Source organism: Mustela lutreola, chromosome 16, assembly GCF_030435805.1.
Source record: "Mustela lutreola isolate mMusLut2 chromosome 16, mMusLut2.pri, whole genome shotgun sequence".
Lineage (NCBI taxonomy): Eukaryota > Metazoa > Chordata > Mammalia > Carnivora > Mustelidae > Mustela > Mustela lutreola.
The window spans coordinates 48,841,970-48,865,469 of record NC_081305.1 but is presented as its reverse complement, the minus strand read 5'-3'; the positions used below and the strand labels follow the sequence as shown (position 1 = coordinate 48,865,469).

Here is a 23,500-nt window from a genome sequence, read left to right as displayed (position 1 = left end):
AACACCGTTTTAATGACCATCATTGCCAGTTCTGCTTACCTGTTGTGTGTAAAACTCTGACTCCTGCGTCATCATTTGCATTTTGTGCAAGCCCAGGGAAGCCCAGATGCCTCTCTTCATCTTCTTGACCCCCTTCCCTGCCCATCTTTACCTTAGTAGGACCCGGGTCAAACCACAAAGCCCAAGCCAGAGGACAGAGAAGGAAGCCAGGTCTGGGTTGCCTGGTTCCCCTGATGTTCAGAGACAGGTTGGGGTGTGGATGGGGGAGACCTGGGCTCAGGGCCAGACAGGAGGGGGCCCTGCCCTCTGTCCAGTGCAGACCCTCGGAGGCCGGGGGCTGCTTGGGGGTGGGGGCTGGTCCTCTGCAGGTGTGTCCAGGGAGATGAGTGGGGGTGTGAGACCCAGCCTGCGCCACTCACCCGGCTGAGTCTACATGGGGGGCTGTGGGATCCCGCCCAAGCCCTGCTGCACCTGGCTTTGCACCGTGAAGGTCACCGAGGAAGCGGACTTAGAAAACCACAGGAAACTCCACCCAAATATAACAGGGGCGGTGTAAAGGCATCTGGTTTATTTTCCCTGCTCTAGTTTGAGGGAGTGTCTCAGTGGTCCTTGGTTCCCGTGTGGTCAGCAGGTGGCAGTCTGGAATCACGGGAAAGTACACAGGCACCTTTTAGAAAAGACTTGGTTTATTTGAGAAAAAGAGAGAGAGCTTGTGGGATTGGGAGGGGGTGGTGTGAGCGGTGGAATGGCGGGGGAGCTGGGGTACAGAGGGGGAGGGACAGGCTGATTGCACAGCCAGACCTGGGTGGTGGCCAGGGCCGAAGGCAAATGCTCAGCCCACTGAGCCACCCAGGCGCCCCTTGGCCACCTTGTTCAACTCATTTGTGAGATTTCACTGAGTTGAGTGTGGGTGTCTCTGGGTCATTTGCACTGCATTTTGGGGGTGAATGTTTAGTGCAGTCTCACGTTAAAGGACGTTTGTGTGGTTTCTGGTTTCATGCTGCCTTAAGACCTGGTGCATGTCAGCGTGCTCTCATCCCTGCCGGCCACCAAACACGCAGGGAGGGTGGACCGGCTTTGTTGTTGAATCCATCTATGGTCCACGTCCGTCCTGCCAAATCCATGTGGCAGGTGACCATCTGACATTCCCCGCACCGAGAATGCAGGTGGCCCAGTGTCCTCTGTTCCAGAACCTGGCTGGAAGCTCTGGCTTTTTAGTTTTTTTTTTTTTTTTTTTTAAAGTTAGAGATGGGGAGAGAGAGCGAGAGCACATGCATGCAAGGCAGCACGAGCAGAGGGAGAGGCAGAGGGAGAAGCAGGCTCTCCCCTGAGCAGGGAGCCTGACAGGGGGCTCCATTTCAGGACCCTGGGATCATGACCTGAGCTGAAGGCAGAGGCTTAACCCACTGAGTCACCCAGGCATCCCGGAAGCTCTGTTTTGATGTTTGGTGCATCCGAGCATTTGTGGTAATGTCTCAGATTTTCCTGAGTGTTAACAAACGTGCAGGTTTTTTCACGTACGGAATGTCCGTTCAATAGTCCCTTTTGACGTGCTACTTTCAGTTTCTTCCCCAGCATTTTCTACTCAAGTTTTCTACTCAAGTTTTTTTTTCCTCTCCTTTTAACAGGAGTCACTTCTTTCTTTCTTTCTTTCTTTCTTTCTTTCTTTTTTTATCATGCTCAGCCAACATGCAGTACGTCATTAGTTTTTGATGTAGTGTTCCATGATTCCTTAGTTGCATATAATACCCAGTGCTCATCCCAACACCTGCCCTTCTCAATGCCCATCACCCTGTTACCCCATCCCCTACCCTACCTCTGCTCTGAAACCCTCAGTTTGTTTCCCAGAGTCCAGAGTCTCTCATGGTTCGTCTCCCTCTCGGACTTGCCTCCCTTTGGATTTCCCTCCCTTCCCCTATGACCCTCCGTGCTATTGCTTATGTTTCGCGTATGAGTGACGCCGTATGATCATTGTCTTTCTCTGCCTGCCTTACCTCACTTAACAAAATTCCCTCCAGTCCCGTCCATGTCGATGCAGATGGTGGGTATCCATCCTTCCTGATGGCTGAGGAATATTCCTTTGTACATATGGGCAACATCTTCTTTATCCATTCATCTCTTGAAGGACATCTCAGCTCTTTCCATAGTTTGGCTATTCTGGACATTGCTGCTATGAACATTGGGGTGCACGTGCCCCTTCTTTACATCTGTATTTTTGGGATAAATCCCTAGTACTGCAATTGCAGGGTTGTAGGGCAGCTCTATTTTCAACTTTCTGAGGAACCTCCATACTGCTTTCCAGAGTGGCCGCACCAGCTGGCATTCCCACCAACAGTGTTGGAGGTTCCCCTTTCTCTGCATCCTCCCCAACACATGTTGTTTCCTTGTTAATTTTAGCCATTCTGACTGGTGTGAGGTGGGATCTCACTGTAGTTTTGATTTTTATTTCCCTGATGCCGAGTGATGTGGAGCACTTTTTCATGTGTCTGTTGGCCATCTGGATGTCTTCTTGGCAGAAATGTCTGTTCATGTCCTCTGCCCATTTCTTGATTGGATTATTTGTTCTTTGGGCCTTGAGTTTGGTAAGTTCTTTATAGATTTTGGATACTAGTCCTTTATCTAATACGTCGTTTACAAATATCTTCTTCCATTCTGTCAGTTGTCTTTTGGTTTTGTTGACTATTTCCTTTGCTGTCCAGAAGCTTTTGATCTTTTTGTTTTTTTTAAAGATTTATTTATTTATTTATTTGACAGAGAGAGAGAGAGAGAGATCACAAGTAGGCAGAGAGGCAGGCAGAGAGAGAGGGGGAAGCAGACTCCCTGCTGAGCAGAGAACCCGATGTGGGGCTCGATCCCAGGACCCTGAGATCATGACCTGAGCCGGAGGCAGATGCTTAACCCACTGAACCACCCAGGTGCCTCTCTTCCTTTGTTTTTCTGCAGTGTCCTTTTCTCCCCGTAAGTTAGAGGGTATACGTGTCAGTTGGCGTCTTCACTCTTTGTGAGTTCACTGGTCAGCTTTCCCTCCTCATTGCTCATTTCTGTAGTGTGGAGATGAGCATGGCTTCCGATTTGGCTCGTCCCTTCATACTCGCACGTAAACTTCGGATTCGGGGTGTCCAGTTTCTCGCACACGCATGCGCACACTCATCACCACACACTCATGGGACGTAGACTGAGGCGGGACGTAGACTGAGTGGTACCAAGTTCATAAACTAACATCTGTCAAAAAGAAAACCTACAATTATTATCACCCAAATTTATAACATGCGCCCATCTGTGTAGTTCCTGTTTCAGGATGCTCTTTTCATTTGTTGGTAAAAATGTATATTCGTAAGGTGCGCAGAGGGGTGGTTGGGTGGGCTCGGACGCAGTGAGAAGACTTAGGACAGTCCAGCCGCCGAGTTGCTGGTGTGTGTGTGAGGCGAGTACCCGAACACTCTCTGCGAGCCTCCGGTACACGACACAGTGTTAGCAGGCGCAGTCGGCTGCTCAGGAGGTGTCTGGACTGTTTTACTCTGTGTAAGTGCGGCTTGGTCCCCACCGACCAGCCCCTCCCCATTCCCTTCTCCAGCCCCCACAGTTCAACTCTCTGCTTCTGAGCACTCAGCTGTTTCTGACCCACACAGGAGTGAGATCATGCAATCTGTTTTTTGTTTTTTTTTTTTAAAGATTATTTACTTATTTATGAGAGAAAGAGCGCGCGTACAAGCAGGGGGAGCAGTGGGCAGAGGGAGAAGCAGGCTCCCTGCTGAGCAAGGAACCCTCTGCAGGACTCAGTTCCAGAACCCTGGGATCATGACCTGAGTCGAAGGCAGACACTTGAGCGACTGAGCCCCCCAGGCATCTGGAGATCATCTGTCTTTTTTGGGAAAGCTTTGCCTTTGTTCCTTTGGGGCCAACACACCAACCAAAAAAACCTACTTTCTATAGAAAGGGGTTTTGAAAGTCAGTGATAGGCTCCACTCCCCTCATTGTCTGGGCAGACCAAAGGCCAGAGGATAACACTGTGCCATCTCAAGGTCATGTGTCTCAAGGTCACAAGTAGGCCTGACCAGCCGCACTGAGAAATCTGTGGGACGCAGGACTTTCAGTCGTAAAATCGGGACAGTCTTGGGAACACAGGCCTGGGTTGGTCGCCCTACAAGCTGGAGAGGCCTTGGGTTTGTCTGGCCAGTGCTCATTTTGTCTGTGTTCATGCACGATTACGGGCTCGTCTTGTTTCTGCCGCGCTGCTTGGCGGTTGCAGAGCGGCCTTGTCTGCACAGCGGGTCCTGTCACTGCGGGCTTCTCCCTGCCCACCCATGAGCCCTTTCTCGGGCCACGACAGCTGGGGTTCCTCTGTCCATCTCACACACGAGGAATGGGAGTCTCAGGAAGGCCCCAGAGCCCATCCACAGTGTGGCTGGGACGACCCCTGCACACCCAGATCCTGGGTCTCCCATCCACAGTTCCCTGCCTGCCCCCAGCAGCCCAGATTCTGGAGGGAGGCAGCAACCCCTCACGCCAAACTTTTCCTCTGTCAGCTCTGAGAGCTCCGTGGAGATTGTTTTTCCAACATCCTAGTCCAGTCTTTGCAAGCAAGCGTCCCCAGGTGGTGCTGGGAGCCTTCAGAGACCGCTGGGGTGTAGTTGGGGTAGAGACGACTGACAGGACTGACATCACTCACCTCTCTCTGCTCCTCCGGTTCTCCCCCTGCCTCAGCATCACCCGTCCCCACCGGGCTTTCTGGAAACAATGCAGGAGACCGGAAAAAAAAGAGACAGACAGAGGGAGATGAGATGTTCTTATTCTCAGGCCTCCTGCTTAGGAAGGTGCAGGGGACCAGGATGTTGTACACGGATTCCTTGGAATGATCTTGTTCTCCCCAAAGTGTGAGACAGTCTGATTCCTGTTTGTGTGCGTCTCTTCATGCAAGGAAGGACTGAAGTTGGCGGGTTAGACTCCGCTGGAACCAGGTGTGTGGCTGGGTATGGGAGAAGGAGACTTCACCGGATACAGCTCTGTCTGTCCACCTGCCCATCCGCCCGCCCATCCATCCGTCCTACTCTCTCTGCCTGGCTTGCCGTTCCCTCCCCCTTTCAAGGCCCCTTTCCTCCCAGTGCTCTCCCATCACTTCTTTAGGAAGCATTTTTATCCCCTCATGAGGACAGGATCCCTTGCCCTCGGTCAGAAACTCAAGTTCCTACAAGCGTGAGGCGGGTGCTCTAGCGCCTCTAACTGTGCTCCTTTGTCCTAAGTTCAGATGTGTCCTCTCTCATCTCCTTCATGTGACAGTTCAATTTCAGTGTCAGGTCGAAGGAGGAGATCAGGTATACAGTGTATTTTCTTCCCCACTAAAAAACAAAGATAGCTCCTGTTCTCTCCTTCAAGACGCATACCCAGGTGTTCCCGATAGGACGGCTGCTGCCACCAAACTCACTTCCAGACTTTCGGTTTAACAATATATTAGAAATCAATCAGTCAATCTATCTATCTATCAGTTCACATAGTTTCCTTATTCTTTTCACTCCTGCACAGTATTCTTGTCATAGATGGGCCACAATTTCTCTACCCCATCCGTGTTTCTAGATACTGAGATGGTTTTCTATCTTCTGGAATACAATCTAGCATTTATGTTTTTAAACATGATTTTGAGAGGCACCTGCCTGGCTCAGTTGGAAGAGCATGCAGCTCAATCTCGGGGTGGTGAGTTTGAGCCCCACATTGGGTGTGGAGATGACTTAAATGAATAAATGAATAAACTTTAAAAATTTTTATCTTATTTTTTAATTTTTTAAAATTATGTTAGTCACTATGCAGTACATCATTAGTTTCTGATGTAGTGTTCCATGATTCATTGTTTGTGTATAATACCCAGTGTTCCCTGCAATCCATGCCCTCCTGAATACCCACCACCAGGCTCATCCACCCACCCCCCCAAAACCCTCAGTTAGTTTCTGAGAGTCCACAGTCTCTCATGGTTCATTTCCCCCTCCGATTTCCCCCAATTCTCTTCTCCTCTCCATCTCCCCATGTCCTCTGTGTTATTCCTTATGCTCCACAAATAAGTGAAACCATATGAGAATTGACTCTCTCTGCTAAGCATAATCTCTTCCAGTCCCGTCCATGTTGATACAAAAGTTGGGTATTCATCCTTTCTGATGGAGAAATAATACTCCATAGTGTATATGGACCACATCTTCCTTATCCATTTGTCCGTTGAAGGGTATCTTGGTTCTTTCCACAGTTTGTCTATTTTGGACATTGCTGCTATGAATACCGGGGTACACATGGTCTTTCTTTTCACTACATCTCTATCTTTGGGGTAAATACCCAGTAGTGCAATTGCAGGGTCATAGGGAAGCTCTATTTTTAATTTCTTAAGGGATCTCCACACTGTTTTCCAAAGTGGCTGCACCAACTTGCATTCCCACCAACAGTGTAAGAGGGTTCCCCTTTCTCCACATCCTCTCCAACACACATTTTCTGTCTTGCTGATTTTGGCCATTCTAACTGGTGTAAGGTGGTATCTCAATGTGGTTTTGATTTGAATCTCCCTGATGGCTAGTGATGATGAACATTTTTTCATGTGTCTGATAGCCATTTGTATGTCTTCTTTGGAGAAGTGTCTGTTCTTATCTTATGCCCATTTTTGACATGGTTATCTGTTTTGTGTGTATTGAGTTTGAGGAGCTCTTTACAGATCTTGGATATCAGCCCTTTGTCTGTACTGTCATTTGCAAATATCTTCTCCAATTCCATGCGTTGCCTCTTTGTTTTGTTGATTGTTTCCTTTGCTGTACAGAAGCTTTCAATTTTGATGAAGTCCCAAGAGTTCATTTTTGCTTTTGTTTCCTTTGTCTTTGGAGATGGTGTCTTGAAAGAAGTTGCTGTGGCCGATGTCGAAGAGGTTACTACCTATGTTCTTCTCCAGGATTCTGATGGATTCCTGCCTTGTGTTGAGGTCTTTTATCCATTCTGAGTTTATCTTTGTGTATGATGTCAGAGAATGGTCAAGTTTCCTTCTTCTATACATAGAAGAATGTCCAATTTTCCCAGCACTGTTTATTGAAGAAAATGTCTTTTTTCCACTGGGTATTTTTTCCTGCTTTGTTGAAAATTACTTGACCATAGAGTTGAGGGTCCATATCTGAGCTCTCTACTCTGTTCCACTGGTCTGTGTGTCTGTCTTTGTGCCAATACCATGCCGTCTTGGTGATCACAGCTTTGTAGTAAAGCTTGAAATCAGATAACATGATGCCCCCAGCTTTGTTTCTCTTTTTCAACATTTCCTTAGCAATTTGGGCTCTTTTCTGGTTCTATACAAATTTAGGATTGTTTGTTTCAGCACTTTGAAAAATGCTGATGGTATTTTGATCGGGATGGCATTGAAAGTATAGATTTCTCTGGAAACCTGAAAAAAATTTTAAAAATCTGTTTGAAAATAATCCTATTGATCTCAGTTTACACATGCAATCCATCAGCAGGATAAATTCCTAGAGGTTGCGGAACTTGGGGAAGGACACATGCAGATACAGTTTTTCAGGGAAGGGAGTATGGTGGGCAGGAACAGATCATGGTCCCAGCACTTAGCACACTTTTGTTACTTTTCAAATTTTTCTTTAGTCTATCAACTCCTTGAGCTCAGGCCTCGTTTTTTGTTTTTGTTTTTTCGTTCCCCACTAATTTCATTGCTTGGGGTCAAGTCTGGGCTAGTTAGAAGCTGCTCAGAGGTGCTTGTTGAATGAATGAATGAATGCATTAAAGAAACAATGAGTGAATCCATCCATAAGTAGACTCATGAGTTATAAATGGAGGTTATAAATGGAGGAATGAAGGAGCCCACTAAGCAATATGTGATAGAGTCAGCCAAGGAACAACCCAGTCCCTTCCATGATCCACCAGTCCCCCAGTTGGTGGCTCCATATTGGAGGGCCCATGAGTGCTTCTGAGTGGTGGTCTGTGTTCAGCCAACATTGCTCAGCAAGGACTGCAGCAGTGCTGGAGTGAAGGGCCCATCGCAGTGCCCAGGAACGCGTGAATGTTGGTGCCTTCAAAGAGCCCTTCCAAAGAAGCCCAGCCAGCTTCTAAGGAGCTGCCGGTATCTGAGGCACCTCTCAAGGTCATCACATTTTCCCACCCAGCCAGAGCTTGGGAAGGGGCGGAGAGGAGACCTACTTCATGCTCCTCGGGCTCTCCTGGTGCCCGTGGGCTCCGACTGTCTTCTGCCTGTTCATCCTGACCTGCGTTGTCACTGTTTTCGGGAATGGCCTCATCCTGCTCCTGCTCTCTCACAGTCCCCGGCTCCACACACCCATGTCCTTCTTCCTCAGCAGCCTGTCCTTTGTGGGCATGTGCTACACCGTGTCCCGCATGCCCCAGATGCTCGCCAACTACCTGCTGACTGTTCCCGTGGTCTCGCTCGCACAATGCTTGGCCCCAATGGCTGTGGGGCCCTCTCTGAGTGTCGTGGAGTGTCTCCTGCTGGCTGCCATGGCCTGTGATGGCTGTGTGGCCATCATGGACCCCCAGCGCTACTCTTTGCACATGGGGCCCTGACTTTGTGGCTTGTTGGCCAGGACCTTGTGGATGGCGGTGTTCCTGCTGACTGTGGTCCCTGTGCCAGCCCTTGGAGTTCTGCGGCCACCAGGTCATCAGTCACGTTTTGTGTGAACTCCTGGCCCTGCTCCAGCTGGCCTGCTCTCACCGACTGTTCTGTGAAGCGCTCCCAGTGGGTACTGGTGCCCTGATCCTGCTGTGGCCTCCTACGGAAGGATCCCTGGCACACTGCAGAGGGCCATGGCCAGGACTTCTCCAAATGTGGGTCTCTCCTTGCTCTTCTGCAGCCAGAAGAGCAGCCACAGCAAGGTGTGGGTCTTGTTTCACTCTTCTGCGGCCATCCCCCCATACGTGGCTCTTCAGGAGAAGGTCACCCATGACCGAGACAAGGTCATCTCCATGTGCTGTGGCATCCTCACCCCCACGGTGGACCCTGTCATCGGCAGCCTGCGGAACAAGGACAAGAAGGGTGTGTTCAGGAGGCTCTTGGGGAAAAAGACTGACTTCTGAGATGCGGGGCCGAGGAGGGGGAAAGAAATTGCTATTTTGGATGGCCTGCTCTGCACTGTAGACTGTCAGTTCCTCCTTTGCAGCCCTTCTATGGTTTATTACAAACACTCACACTCACACTCACACAAACACACCTTCACACTCACAGACAAGAACTCAGGTTTAAAAAAAGTCTTTCCTCTGAGCAAGTGAAACCAGAGTCAATTCTGTGCGTGTGAGTGTGTGTGAGTGTGTGTGTGTGTGAAGGACTGTGTATGAGTGTGTGTGAGACATGGACACGGAAGGGGTTGTCCCAGACATTCTCAGTGGCTGAAGGAGCAGAGGGCTGGGTGGATGCTGGCCATTGGCTGCTGATCTGGGATCCGGTGGCCAGCCCCCAGCCAGAGGTGTGTCCACTTCTGCTGCCTCAGGAGCCCCTCTGGGAAGATGCACCTTGGGGGCGTGTTGCAGCAGTTGGGGCGGGGGGGGGCTGCTATCTCTCACCCCCTGCCTAGCTGTACCTTCCCGCTGGGGCCTTTCTGCCCAGCACTGTGAAAGGTCTGGGAGTCAGATGCTGGAAAAGTCAGGGTGTCCAGATCAGGGACAGAGACTGTCAGGATGCACAGCTTAAGTGGTATTTTGTGTCGGTTTGGTTCTGTTCTGCACATGCCCCGAGTCCCACAGGGATGCAAGCAAGGGGCTTGCTGTGATAGCTGCCTGGGCATGGGCTGTGCATTGTTGGGTTGGGGATGCTGGGTGTGGAGGGTTTGCTCTGGTTGTGGGGATTCTCACAGCAGACACAGCCCTGACATGTGGCCAGGTGGCGCTGGCACCAGGAGGAGATCTACACGGACACTGAGACCCAGGGATGCCTGCTGCTTCCCCCTCCTGGTCTGATGCACTCTGGCGGGGCCCGTGTGGCAAAAGGGGAGCACGGAAGCACGGAGAGGGGCAGTGAATGGCACCAAGACCCAACACCCGCCGTACACACTCGGGTAATTCAGAAGCTGCTGTCCGAGGTGCTGGCTCTCAGTTGCATGCCTTGAGAGAGCCCCAGTAAAAGACTCCAAATCTGGGGTGCCTGGGTGGCACGGTCAGTCGAGTATTTGACTGTTGATCTCAGCTTCGGTCTTGATCTCAGGGTTGTGAGTTCGAGCCCCCCAAAACCCAAAAGACTCTAAGAAAAATAATCTCCCACGTTCTCTCTCTTGAAAGTCCTTGACTTTCCCACTGATACCACCTCCAGTCCTTGCCCACATTCATTTTAGAAGCTGTACTGACTTTTCTCTTCCAGTATGGTCATTAAAAAATACAATATTTGTCCTAGGAAAGGTCTCCCTTAAAGAGCTATGCATAAGGCCTTACCAAACACAGCCTTAATTTCTTTTTAAAAAAAAATTTTCAGGGCACCTGGGTGGCTCAGTGGGTTAAGCCTCTGCCTGCGGCTCAGGTCATGATCTCAGGGTCCTGGGATCGAGCCCCGCATCGGGCTCTCTGCTTAGCGGAGAGCCTGCTTCCTCCTCTCTCTCTCTCTGTCTGCCTCTCTGTCTACTTGTGATCTCTGTCAAATAAATAAATAAAATCTTAAATTTTTTTTTCAGTGTTCCAGAATTCATTGTTTATGCCCCACACCTAGTGCTCCATGCAATCCGTGCCCTCCTTAATACCCACCACCAGGCTCACCCAACCCCACCACCTCTCCAAAACCCTCGGTTTGTTTCTCAGAGTCCACAGTCTCTCATGGTTTGTCTCCCTCTCCGATTTCCCCCAACTCCCTTCTCCTCTCCATCTCCCTATGTCCTCCATGTTATTCCTTATGCTCCACAAGTAAGTGAAGCCATATGATAACTGACTCTCTCTGCTTGACTTCACTCAGCATAATCTCCTCCAGTCCCATCCATGTCGATGCAAATGGTGGGTATTCATCCTTGCTGATGAAGGCATAATACTCCATTGTATATATGGACCACATCCTCCTTATCCATTCATCCATTGAAGGGCATCTTTGTTCTTTCCACAGGTTGGCAACTGTGGCCATTGCTGCTATGAACATTGGGGCACAGATGGACCTTCTTTTCACTACATCTGTATCTTTGGGGTAAATACCCCGTAGTGCAATTGCCGGGTCATAGGGAAGCTCTATTTTTAATTTCTTTTTTTTAAAGATTTTATTTATTTATTTGACAGAGAGAGAGAGAGATCACAAGTAGGCAGAGAGGCAGGCAGAGAGAGAGAGGAGGAAGCAGGCTCCCCGCTGAGCAGAGAGCCCGATGTGGGGCTTGATCCCAGGACGCCAAGATCATGACCTGAGCCGAAGGCAGAGGCTTAACCCACTGAGCCACCCAGTGCCCCTATTTTGAATTTCTTAAGGAATCTCCACACTGTTTTCGAAAGTGGCTGTACCAACTTGCATTCCCACCAACCGTGTAAGAGGCTTCCCCTTCTCCACATCCTCTCCAACACACATTGTTTAACGTCTTGTTAATTTTGGCCATTCTAACTGGTAGGAGGTGGTATCTCAATGTGGTTTTGATTTGAATCTCCCTGATGGCTAGTGATGATGAACATTTTTTCATGTATCTGTTAGCCATTTGTATGTCTTCTTTGGAGAAGTGTCTGTTCATGTCTTCTGCCCATTTTTTTGACATGATTATCTGTTTTGTGTGTGTTGAGTTTGAGGAGTTCTTTATAGGTCTTGGATTTTATTTTTAAGTGATCTCTACACCCAGCCTGGCATTTGAGCTCATGACCCTGAGGTCCAGAGCTGTGTTCCCTACTGACTGAGCCAGCCAGACACCCCATAATTCTCTCTCTACAAAGTTGTAGCAAACACCTCCAGCTGGCTTCTCCATTATTTTCAGCAGATCTGGCCATACTTGCGTAGAGACTCTAAATGTCTTATCGGCCCTCACTTAGCAATTTCAACTTTCACACTAGAGACAGCGCAACAGACCCATCTCCGGTGGGGATGGGAGCTCATTCTCTGTCGAAACAGTGATCAGCTCTGGGAGTACAGTACTGTTTACTTAACTCATATAGTCTTCAAATCACTTGTGGGTTAGATATAGTAATTGTTGGCATTGTAGAAATGAGGAAACTGAGGCACCAAGTCCACATTCTTATTCTATGACAGAGCAGACTCTTTTTTTAAAAAAAATTATTTTATTGTGTTATATTAGTCACCATCATTAGTATCTGATGCAGTGTTCCAAGATTCATTGTTTGCATGTAACACCCAGTGCTCCATGCAATCCGTGCCCTCCTGGATACCCACCACCAGGCTCACCCCCGCCCCCACAAAACCCTCAGTTTGTTTCTCAGAGTCCACAGTCTCTCATGGTGCATATCCCCCCTCCAATTTTCCCCAACTTACTTCTCCTTTCCTTCTCCTAATGTCCTCTGTGTTATTCCTTATGCTTTGCAAGTAAGTGAAACCATATGATAATTGACTTTCTCTGCTTGACTTATTTCACTCAGCATAATCTCTCTTTAAAAAAATTTTTAGGGGTGTCTGGGTGGATCAGTGAGTTAAAGCCTCTGCCTTCGACTCAGGTCATGATCCCAGGGTCCTGGGATGGAGCCCCACATGGGGCTTTCTGCTCAGCGGGGAGCCTGCTTCCTCCTCTCTCTCTGCCTGCCTCTCTGCCTACTTGTTATCTCTGTCTGTCAAATAAATACATAAAATCTTAAAAAAATAAAATAAATAAATGGTGCTGGGAAAACTGGACAGCTATATGTAGAAGAATGAAACTCGACCATTCTCTTACACTGTACACAAAGATAAATTCAAAATGGATAAAAGACCTCAACGTGAGACGGGAATCCATCAGAATCCTAGAGAAGAACATAGGTATAATCTCTTCGGTATCAGCCACAGCAACTTCTTTCAAGATATGTCTCTAAAGGCAAAGGAAACAAAAGTGAAAATAAACTTTTGGGACTTAATTAAAATCAAAAGCTTCTGCACAGCAAAGGAAACAGTCAAAAAAACAAAGAGGCAACCTGCGGAATGGGAGAAGATATTTGCAAAGGACAGTACAGACAAAAGGTTGATATCCAACCTTTCATATAATGAACTCCTCAAACTCAACACACACAAAACAGGCAATCATATTAAAAAAATGGGCAGAAGATATGAACAGACACTTCTCCAATCAAGACATACAAATGGCTATCAGACACATGAAAAAATGTTCATCATCACTAGCCCTCAGGGAGATTCAAATTAAAACCACATTGAGATATTACCTTACACCGGTTAGAATGGCCAAAATTAACAAGACAGGAAACAACATGTGTTGGAGGGGATGTGGAGAAAGGGGAACCCTCTTACACCGTTGGTGGGAATGCAGGTTGGTGCAGCCTCTTTGGAGAACAGTGTGGAGATTCCTCAAGAAATTAAAAATAGAACTTCCCTATGACCCTGCAATTGCACTCCTGGGTATTTACCCCAAAGATACAGATGTGAAAAGAAGGGCCGTCTGTACCCCAATGTTTATAGCAGCAATGGCCACGGTCACCAATCTATGGAAAGAACCAAGATGCCCTTCAACGGACAAATGGATAAGGAAAATGTGGCCCATATACACGATGGAGTATTATGCCTCCATCAGAAAGGATGAATACCCAACTGTTGTAGCAACATGGACAGGACCGGAAGAGATTATGCTGAGTGAAATAAGTCAAGGAGAGAGAGTCAATTATCATATGGTTTCACTTATTTGTGGAGCATAACAAATAGCATGGAGGACATGGGGAGTTAGAGAGGAGAAGGGAGTTGGGGGAAAGTGGAAGGGGAGGTGAACCATGAGAGACTATGGACTCTGAAAAACAATCTGAGGGGTTTGAAGTGGCGGGGGGGTGGGAGGTTGGGGTACCAGGTGGTGGGTATTATAGAGGGCACAGATTACATGGAGCACTGGGTGTGGTGAAAAAATAATGAATACTGTTATGCTGAAAATAAATAAATTTAGTTAAAAAAAACAATTTTAAATTTTCATTAACATATAAGGTATTATATGCTCCAGGGGTACAGGTCTGTGAATCATCAGTCTTACACAATTCACAGCACTCACCATAGCACCTACCCTCCCCAATGTCCATCACCCAGTCATCCTGTCCCTGTCTCACCACCCCTTAAGCTACCCTCAGTTTGTTTTGTGAGATTAAGAATCTCTTATGGTTTGTCTCCTTCCCAGTCCCATCTTCTTTCATTTTTTCCTTCTCTACCCCCATGACCCACCACCCCACCTCTCCTATTCCTCATATCAGAGAGTGATTGACTTACTTCATTCAGCACAATACCCTCTAGTCCAATCCACGTAGTTTTAAATGATAAGATTTCATTTCTTTTGATGGCTGCATAGTATTCCACTGTATATTTATCTATCACATTTTCTTTTTCCATTCATCTGTTGAAGGGCATCTTGGCTCTTTCCACAGTTTGGCTATTGTGGACATTGCTGCTATGAACATTGGGGTGCATATAGCCCTTCTTTTCACTACATCTGTATCTTTGGGTAAATACCCAGTAGTGCAATTGCTGGGTCATAGGGTAGCTCTATTTTTAACTTTTTTTTTTTTTTTAAGATTTCATTTATTTGACATAAATTACAAGTAGACAGAAAGGCAGGCAGGGAGAGAGGAGGTAGGCTCCCTGCCAAGCGGAGAGCCCAATGTGGGGCTTGATCCCAGGACCCTGGGATCATGACCTGAGCAGAAGGAAGAGGCTTTAACCCACTGAGCCAGCCAGGCACTCCTATTTTTAACTTTTTAAGGGAACTCCATACTGTGCTCCACAGCTCCCACCTGGCCATGGCTCTTTCATATGGTGTGGCTACTGCCATGTCCCTGTGTCCCCTGGGCTGCAGAGCCTCCATGCCAAGCTCCACAAACTATGTCATCTCACTTTGGTCCTGAACCCACTCGCCGATAGCCTTCAACACCACGAGGTCTGTGCTGCAGTCTTGTATGCCCTGGCTGGGCTCTGGGGTTGTGCACTGTGCTTGGCGTACCTGGCGGGGTTGGGAACAGAGCTGGACACTTAGCACTGGGGTCTTGTATGCATCACTCTCTGACCTTCTGTGCACCTTTTGGTGCATTCTTGTACGCATCTCTCTGACCTTCTGTGCACCTTTTGGTGCATTCTGTCTCCACCAATTTCCATGCATAGGTCAGAGATTCTACCACATTATCCATAAAGGGCCAGAGAGTAAATATTTTCAACTCTGGCAGCTCCGTGCTCTCTGTTGTAACTGCTCAGCTCTGTCATCATAGCCCGAAGGCAGCCACAGACCATGAATGAATGAGGTACAGGCTGTGTTCCCAAACCTTTTAGTGAGATTTAAATTGTATATAATACTCGTGTGTAACAAAATGTTCTTCTTTTGATTTTCTTTTCAAGCATTTATTTAATAATGTGACAACGTTCCTCCCTCCCTTCCTCCCTCTCCCTCTACTTTTTTTATCTCCCCATCTCCCTTTCTCCCTCCTTTTCCTTCCTCTCTCTCCTTCCTTGGTTCATTCCTTCCTTCCTTCCCTCTTTTTTGCTCCAGGGCTATAGACAGTGGGCAAAGAGCCATAGTTTGCCAACCTCTGATACAGGGCAAAAGGCTGACCCAATACAGTTGCTGTCAAGATGGCGTAAATAAGACGTGTCAGGCATGGACTTTCATGTTTTGTTTTTTGGGTTTTGTTTGCTTGTTTTTTGGATGACCATTGAGTGTAGAGTGTTCATTGTCACTCAGACACAACAGCTAACACCACACACAGAGTCTGTTATAAGGACTTTACACTTGCAAGGTACAGACTATGCTTCTCAGGTAGCTAGTCCCGTGATCCTTCCTTTACACACTTAACCACAAGAAGGTGGGGCACCAACAAGTCAGGTAACATACAGTTACCCGTGAGAGATGCATTACGGTCATGTGCAGTCACTCAGGTCCCAGAGCCATTTATGACAACATGGGTAGACCCAGAGGGCTTTGCGATAAATCAGAGAAGCCAACAAAGACACACGCTGTAGGATTTAACTTTTATCCGTGGAATCTACCTGATAACTGTCTATCAGTACAGACACGGAGACAGAGAGAGATGCAGACGCAACAACATTGATTCCAGTGCAGACGGGATGCAGATGTGTTTGCAGAAATGGACAGAGAGGGAAGGAGGAAGGGAAATGGACACAGAGATGTATGGGAAACTTGGCTTATCCTTCCATCCCAAGATGCTGCTATTCTTTGCTCTGTCCTATGCTGAATGCTGTCTGACTTACGAAGCTGACTCGCCACTGGTAAAAGTGCTCACTTGCTCACTCACTTGCTCACTCTGCAAACACATATCCAGTGTGCACATTAAGATGTGAACTAATGGGGGCCCTGCAGATGGGGCGATGTGGTTAGATGTGCAGGCTCCTGGGACTAGAGAATATCTACTGCTGGCCCTGGGAGAACCAGGCATGGTGCTAGTCCCCTGGAAGCAGGGTTGTGTGGATCCTTGGTCATCACCTGTGCTGGCAACATAGGGAGGCAGGTACTCTTCTAAAATCACCCTGTTTCCAGAAGGGGAAACTGAGTCAAAGGGCTCAAGCCCTTCATCCAAGCATACGGGGTGATAGTTTGGCTATTTTTACTTCTGTGATCGAAGCATGGCAGCCATATGGGAAAAAACACAAGTCAGAAACATGGAGCTTACGTTGGCTCTCCTGACATAACCCAGAGTTGTGGGGCTGTGGGGGACATGCGGCGAGGACACAGTAAGACATGAAGACAGGGAGATGGCAGAGACAGATTTCAGGGGGCCTTGAATGCCAAGATGAAGAGCATATGTGGGTGGTAGGAGGAGGCAGTATTCAGCCTCTCTGGAACATTCTGGAAGCAAGAGGTCAGAAGGAACACAGGTTGGAGAAGTCCAGGAAGAGGGAATGTAGTAGAAACTACAGCCTTCAGAGAAGCAGAGATTCCTCGCTCCCCAGCTCCCTCTGCCTCCACCTGGAGCACACAGGTGCCAATTTGGTAATGAGCAGAATTCTCTGTGGGTTCAGTCCTCAGGGCTCTCATTGTGTGGCCAGAACCAAAGATTGAAGTCTCTGGTTCCTGAAATCCCAGTCGTCCCTGGGAGCTCCTGGATCAAGGGGGAGAGTCAGAGCTTTGTCCTCAGTTCCAGGTAGACCAAGAAGCAGGTCAGTGGGTCCTCTGTGAAGGGAAGGGCTCCAGGCTGCAGGGGAAGAGGGGGCTGGGGTGCCCCGTGACCATCATTCTCTGATGGTGAGGATGGTGGTGACGATGATGGTGATGATGATAATGGCGATGGTGATGACGATGGTGGTGATGATGGTGGTAATGGTGACGATGGTGACAGTGATGGTGACAATGATACTGGTGATGATGGTGTTGGTGACAATGATGGTGGTGATGATGATGTTGGTGGTGATGAAGGTGATGATGATGGTGATGACAGCGGGTGATGAAGAGGTTGGTGATAATCATGGTGGCGATGAGGCAGATGGTCACTGCTGTCAGTTATTGAATGTTCCCTGTGTCCCGACTGTCATCTACGATCTCAGGGAATTCTCACAGCAGTCTTATGGGGTAGATGCCATCAGCTGGCAGGCAAGGAAACAGAGGCTCAGTGAGGTCTGGGGATGCACACAGCTAGTCGATGGCAGAGCTGGAGGCAGAAGTCTCCATCTGGCTGTTTTCTGGTCAGCTCCCTGAAACATCTGGGGGTGACCTCGTCCTGGCTAAGCCACTTGCCCGAGGTTACACAGCTTCCCCAGCTCTGGCTCGGGGCTGCTCCATGTCTGGTGGGGGAGCTCAGCGCTAAGCGCAGGAGCAAGCTCTCCGCCATTAGTGCGGTCTGCACAAAACCTCAGTTAGGGGAAACTTTTCCAGCCAGATGCTTCCTTTCCTGCCCAGGGGCGAGCATCCTAGGAGATGTGGGGCTGCATGGGGGGAGGTGCTGGGTCGTTAACAGAGGCACTTGTCACTCTGCACCCTCTGCTCGGATCAGCCCTGACGTGTCTGGGGCAGGGGAGGGAAGCAGACAGCCATTGTCTGGGAAGCCCATTGTGGGAGGAATAATCCAGTGAGGGCACTGCCACATAGTGAACTCACCTCCGCGTGCCGGGTGCTGCAGCAGGTACTGGGGGCTTCAAAGGGCCCGGGGCAGAGATGGTCCTTGCCCTCTGAGAGGGTCATCAAGAGGTTTTGCTTGAACTTTGCCTATTTTGTGGGCCTCGTTGAAGAACTTATGAGCTTTTCCCAGATTCAGAATGTTCTTACTATTGCAGGAGACCTGTGGCCAGATTCCTCCTTGTGGCCTCACTGTCCCCCTAGAAGTTTTCCAGGGGGTTAATGATTTCTCTGTGTCTCTCTCTGTCTCTGTGTCTGTCTCTCTGTGTTCAATGTGTTATGACTGATAGCCCCAGTTTGTAAGCAAGTGTGGACACCCTTCTGGGAAGCAGGAACAGGGTGAACTGTTCTGGCCGAGGTTTGGACACTGGCTGTATGTTCCCCCGTGAGTTGTGGGGGTGCGGGCTGGTACTTCATGGTTACTCGGGGACCTAGTTTGTCACTATTGTGTGGGGTCCATGCACGAGTAATGTGCTTGAAACTTTGCCTGGTACAAAGTCCTGTGGAAGTGCTTGGCGCACACAAAATCAGTCCCTCTTTCCCTCGCTGGGCATAGCTGTGGACCTGAAGCTTTACCTGTGTCCTTCCTGGGCAGACAGAGACAATGACAGGAATTTCACAGGCGGGGAGTGGACATTGCTGAGCGGGGACATGGTGGGTGTTGAGCAGAGAGGGGGATGGGCAGGCTAGCAGGGAGGCCGTCGCAGGTCCAGGAGGTGTAGTGGTTGCATGAGGAAGAGAATTTCCCCCAAAACTGTGTAAAAATGAGGCCCTTTGCTTCCCGCAAAAACTTTCTACAGTCCAGGAAAGGGACACTCCAGGCAGGAATCCGGCAAACTGCTGAGTCTTTTATACAAACCCGTCCAGTCTTGAGTGGTCAGAGGTTTTGTGCACCTGCCAGAGTTTTGTTCCTTTTTGCTGTATTCTTTTTTTTTTTTAAGATTAAAAAAAATTTTTTTTAAATTTATTTGACAGAGAGCACAAGTTGGCAGAGAGGCAGGCAGAGAGAGAGAGGAAGGGACCTTTTTGCCGTGTTCTAAAGCAATGTTTCCCAGCCTTGCACATAGCTCAAACAAAAGGAGGTCCTAGTGTGCCTTTCTTCTTAAATAAGAATCCATTGGTTTTTAAAGATTTTATTTATTTGACAGAGTGAGACACAGTGAGAGAGGGAACAGAAGCAGGGAGAGTGGGAGAGGGAGAAGCAGGCTCCCCGCCCAGCAGGGAGCTCGACGTGGGACTTGATGCCAGCACCCTGGGATCATGACTTGAGATGAAGGCAGATACTTAACCCATTGAGTCCCCCAGAGGCCCCAATGAGAAGCGTTTTTTATTTTAGTTATTTATTTTTTTAAAGATTTTATTTCTTTATTTGACAGAGATCACAAGTAGGCAGAGAGGCAGGCAGAGAGAGAGAGGGAGAAGCAGACTCCCCTCCGAACAGAGAGCCCAATGTGGGGCTTGATCCCAGGACCCTGAGATCATGACCTGAGCCGAAGGCAGAGGCTTAACCCACTGAGCCACCCAGATGCCCATATATCCTAATTTCTTTTTTTTTTAATTTTTTATTTCTTTTCAGCATAACAGTATTCATTGTTTTTGCACCACACCCAGTGCTCCATGCAATCAGTGCCCTCTCTAATACCCACACCTGTTCCCCCAACCTCCCACCCCCCGCCTCTTCAAAACCCTCAGATTGTTTTTCAGAGTCCATAGTCTCTCATGGTTTACCTCCCCTTCCAATTTCCCTCAACTCCCTTCTCCTCTCCATCTCCCCTTGTCCTCCATGCTATTTGTTATGCTCCACAAATAAGTGAAACCATATGATACTTGACTCTCTCTGCTTGACTTATTTCACTCAGCATAATCTCCTCCAGTCCTGTCCATGTTGCTACAGAAGTTGGGTATTCATTCTTTCTGATGGAGGCGTAATACTCCATAGTGTGTATGGACCACATCTTCCTTATTTATTTGTCTGTTGAAGGGCATCTTGGTTCTTTCCACAGTTTAGTGACCGCGGCCATTGCTGCTATGAACATTGGGGTACAGATGGCCCTTCTTTTCACTACATCTGTATCTTTGGGGTAAATACCCAGCAGTGCAATTGCAGGGTTATAGGGAAGCTCTATTTTTAATTTCTCAAGGAATCTCCACACTGTTCTCCAAAGTGGCTGCACCAACTTGCATTCCCACCAACAGTGTAAGAGGGTTCTCCTTTTTCCACATCCTCTCCAAAACGTGTTGTTTCCTGTCTTGCTAATTTTGGCCATTCTAACTGGTGTAAGGTGATATCTCAATGTGGTTTAATTTGAATCTCCCTGTTGGCTAGTGATGATGAACATTTTTTCATGTGTCTGATAGCCATTTGTATGTCTTGATTGGAGAAGTGTCTGTTCATATCTTCTGCCCATTTTTTTATATGTACCATGTACCCTAATTTCTTATCAATACGTCCCACAGCTCCTACGAGCCTGGGCTTTCTTTTCAAACTGCAGGTCATGACCTATTAGTGGATCCTGAAATCAATTTATATCAGAGTTTCTCAGCCTTGGCCCTACTGACATTGGAGTTAGACTCCTTCAGTTTTGGTGGCACATGGGGGGGTCTAATTCTGGGCATTGTAGGACATTGAACAGCGTCCTTATCTTTGACCAACTGGACACCAGTAGGACCTCAATTATAACAACTCAAAATGTCACCATTACACAGTCCCCCAGTGGGCAAGGGGAGACTGAATCATTCCCAGTTGAGAACCACTGATTTGGATGGTCAAAACCAACATGTAAAAAAAAAAAAAAAAAAAAAAAAAGAGAGAGAGAGAAAACAGACTTGAGCCAAACGGAAGAGAAATTATTTTGTGGGGAGAAAGTACCCACTTTTGTCTGTTGACAGAGGAGACTCAAACTTGTAACAGACCCAACTTTCTGGAGTCCTACTATGTGCCAGCCACTCCTTCCCATGCTGCAGACACAGCCCCCAAAGCAGGCAGAAATATGCCATGGATATGGCCCTCTGAGTGCAGCAGTTAGACCACAGACAAGTAAGAAAGTAAACCAGGCTACTTTCGGTGTGCTTTAGGGATGACAGGATGTCTTAGAGAGTGGCTGGGGCACGTGCGTGTTGTGGAGAAGACATCTGAAACCAGCTCATTGAGGGAGGGCTGTCTGATGGTAAGGGGCATTGAGTTCATATTTTTTAATTTTTATTTTATTTTTAAAAATATTTTATTTATTTTTTTTTTTGGAAAGACAGAGATCACAAGTAGGCAGAGAGGCAGGCAGAGAGAGAGAGAGGGAGAAGCAGGCTCCCTGCTGAGAAGAGAGCCTGATGCGGGGCTTGATCCCAGGACCCTGAGACCATGACCTGAGCCGAAGGCAGAGGCTTTAACCCACTGAGCCACCCAGGTGCCCTGAGTTCACATTTTTAGCAAGAGAAGGAAACAGTTGCATAAACATCCGAGGGAAAAGTATCTCAAGCAGTGGGAAAGCAAGTGCAAAGGCCCTGAGACAGAACCAGGCATTGTGGATGTAGCTGCATGGAGAAGAGGTCAGAAGGTGGGTGGGCCTCCTGAGGCCCTGGGATCTCCTCCCAGGCTCATGGAGGGCATTCAAGGAGGACCCGTGTGTGGCCGGCGCTGATTTGCCTTCGGATAAGATGCCTCCCCTGCTCTGTGCAGCGCACTTCGGGGAGACAGAACCTGCGTAGGCCCAGCTCTGTCCTTCATGGCCTCTCCTTACCTCTTCCACTCCCAGAGCTCCTGCGCCCACCCAGGTCCATGCCGATCGCCGGGGCTCCCCCGGGCACCCCTGAAGCCCCACCCTGCGCCAACTGGAGCTGCGCACCCCATGACCTGGTCCTGCTGGGCTTCGCGCACGTGCCCGCGCTGCGGCCGCTGCTCGCGGCGCTCTTCCTGGCCATGTTCCTGCTCACGCTGCTGGGCAACGCGCTCATCGTGCTGCTGAGCGCCCTGGACCCGGCCCTGCGCGCGCCCATGTACTTCTTCCTGCGCCACTTGGCCCTGCTGGAGATCTGCTTCTCGCTGGACATTGTGCCCCGGCTGCTGGTGACCGTGCTGTGGCCGGGGCGGGGCGTGTCCGCCGCGGGCTGCGCCCTGCAGCTGCTCCTGGTGCTGTCTTGCGTCACGTCCGAGTGCTTCCTCCTGACTGCCATGGCCTGGGACCGCCACGTGGCCATCTGCAGGCCCCTGCGCTATGGCGCCCTGGTGAGCCCCCGGCTCTGCCACCTGTTGGCCGCCACGTGCTGGCTGGCTGGAGTCCCCGTGTCACTGGTTTTCACCGTCTGGCTGTTCAGCTTCCCCTTCTGTGGGCCCCGTGGCATCCGCCACTTCTTCTGTGATATCGCCCCCCTGCTCAGCCTGGTGTGTGCGGACACCAGCGTCTTCGAGGCCAGTGTGTTGGCAGCCACAGTGCTGGTCATGATTGTTCCCTTCTGTCTGATAGCCACGTCCTACGGCAAGATCCTGGCCACTGTGCTCCGCATGCCTTCCGCCACCAGTCGCCGCAAGGCCCTGTCCACGTGCGCCTCCCATCTCATGGTGGTGGTTCTGTTCTACGGCACTACGGGGGTCATCCACCTGCGTCCCAAGGCCAGCTACTCCCCCGAGAGCAAGCAGGTGGTGTCCCTGTCCTATACCCTGGTGACCCCCATGCTCAACCCCCTCATCTACAGCCTGCGGAACAAGGAAGTGAAGGCCGCCCTGGGGCGCGTGTGTGTTCAGAGAAGGGGAACCTGCACCCCATGACCTCTCGGGGATTCCCGCCCCCTTCATTCAGCCCTCTGCTGGACAGCCCTATCAGATCTGTGATTAGGCACCTCAGGTGCCGGGAACTGAATTTCTCCTGTGTGGTTCCCCTGTTTGAGCAATGGCACCTCTGTCTCTGTGATAGCCGTCTTGTGTCCCGCTGCCACTCAGTAACACTGTCTTGAGTGCAGTGGGTTCTGTTCCTCCTAGAGGAGTGTGAACCATATGTCTGTTTATGGTCAATGTTTGGTTCCCATGGAAGTGGTGTCCCTGCTTTCGCAAATAAGAAATCAGGCCACCCAGTTAAATTTGAATTTCAAATAAATAAACAATTTTGAGTATAAGTATTTTTTGCAATTTTTTTAGTAAGTATGTTTTCCTTCGTCATGACTGAATAATACTCTGTGGTACACAATCACATCTTTCTCCATTCAGCTGTCGGCAGGCACTCAGCTTGTTGCCCTATTTTGGCGATTGTGATCAGGGCTTCAATAAACACAGGCGTGTGCACAACCTTTGGTTATCCTGTTCTCATTGCCATGGGGTGGAAATCGAGCCATGAAGTTGCTAGGCCATATTT

At 48.9% G+C, this 23,500-nt stretch overlaps 1 protein-coding gene across 1 annotated transcript in view; it reads left to right on the top strand.

Moving 5' to 3' along the window:
- The window catches only part of LOC131818199 (olfactory receptor 10A7-like), a 36,467-nt gene extending 13,214 nt beyond the window's left edge, over positions 1-23,253 (top strand). Inside the window, exon 2 of the mRNA XM_059152460.1 lies at positions 21,911-23,253. Coding sequence (XP_059008443.1) covers positions 21,911-22,920 — 1,010 coding nt within the window. The 3' untranslated portion in view covers positions 22,921-23,253. The remainder of the gene's footprint in view (positions 1-21,910) is intronic.
- Positions 23,254-23,500: the final 247 nt, after the last annotated feature.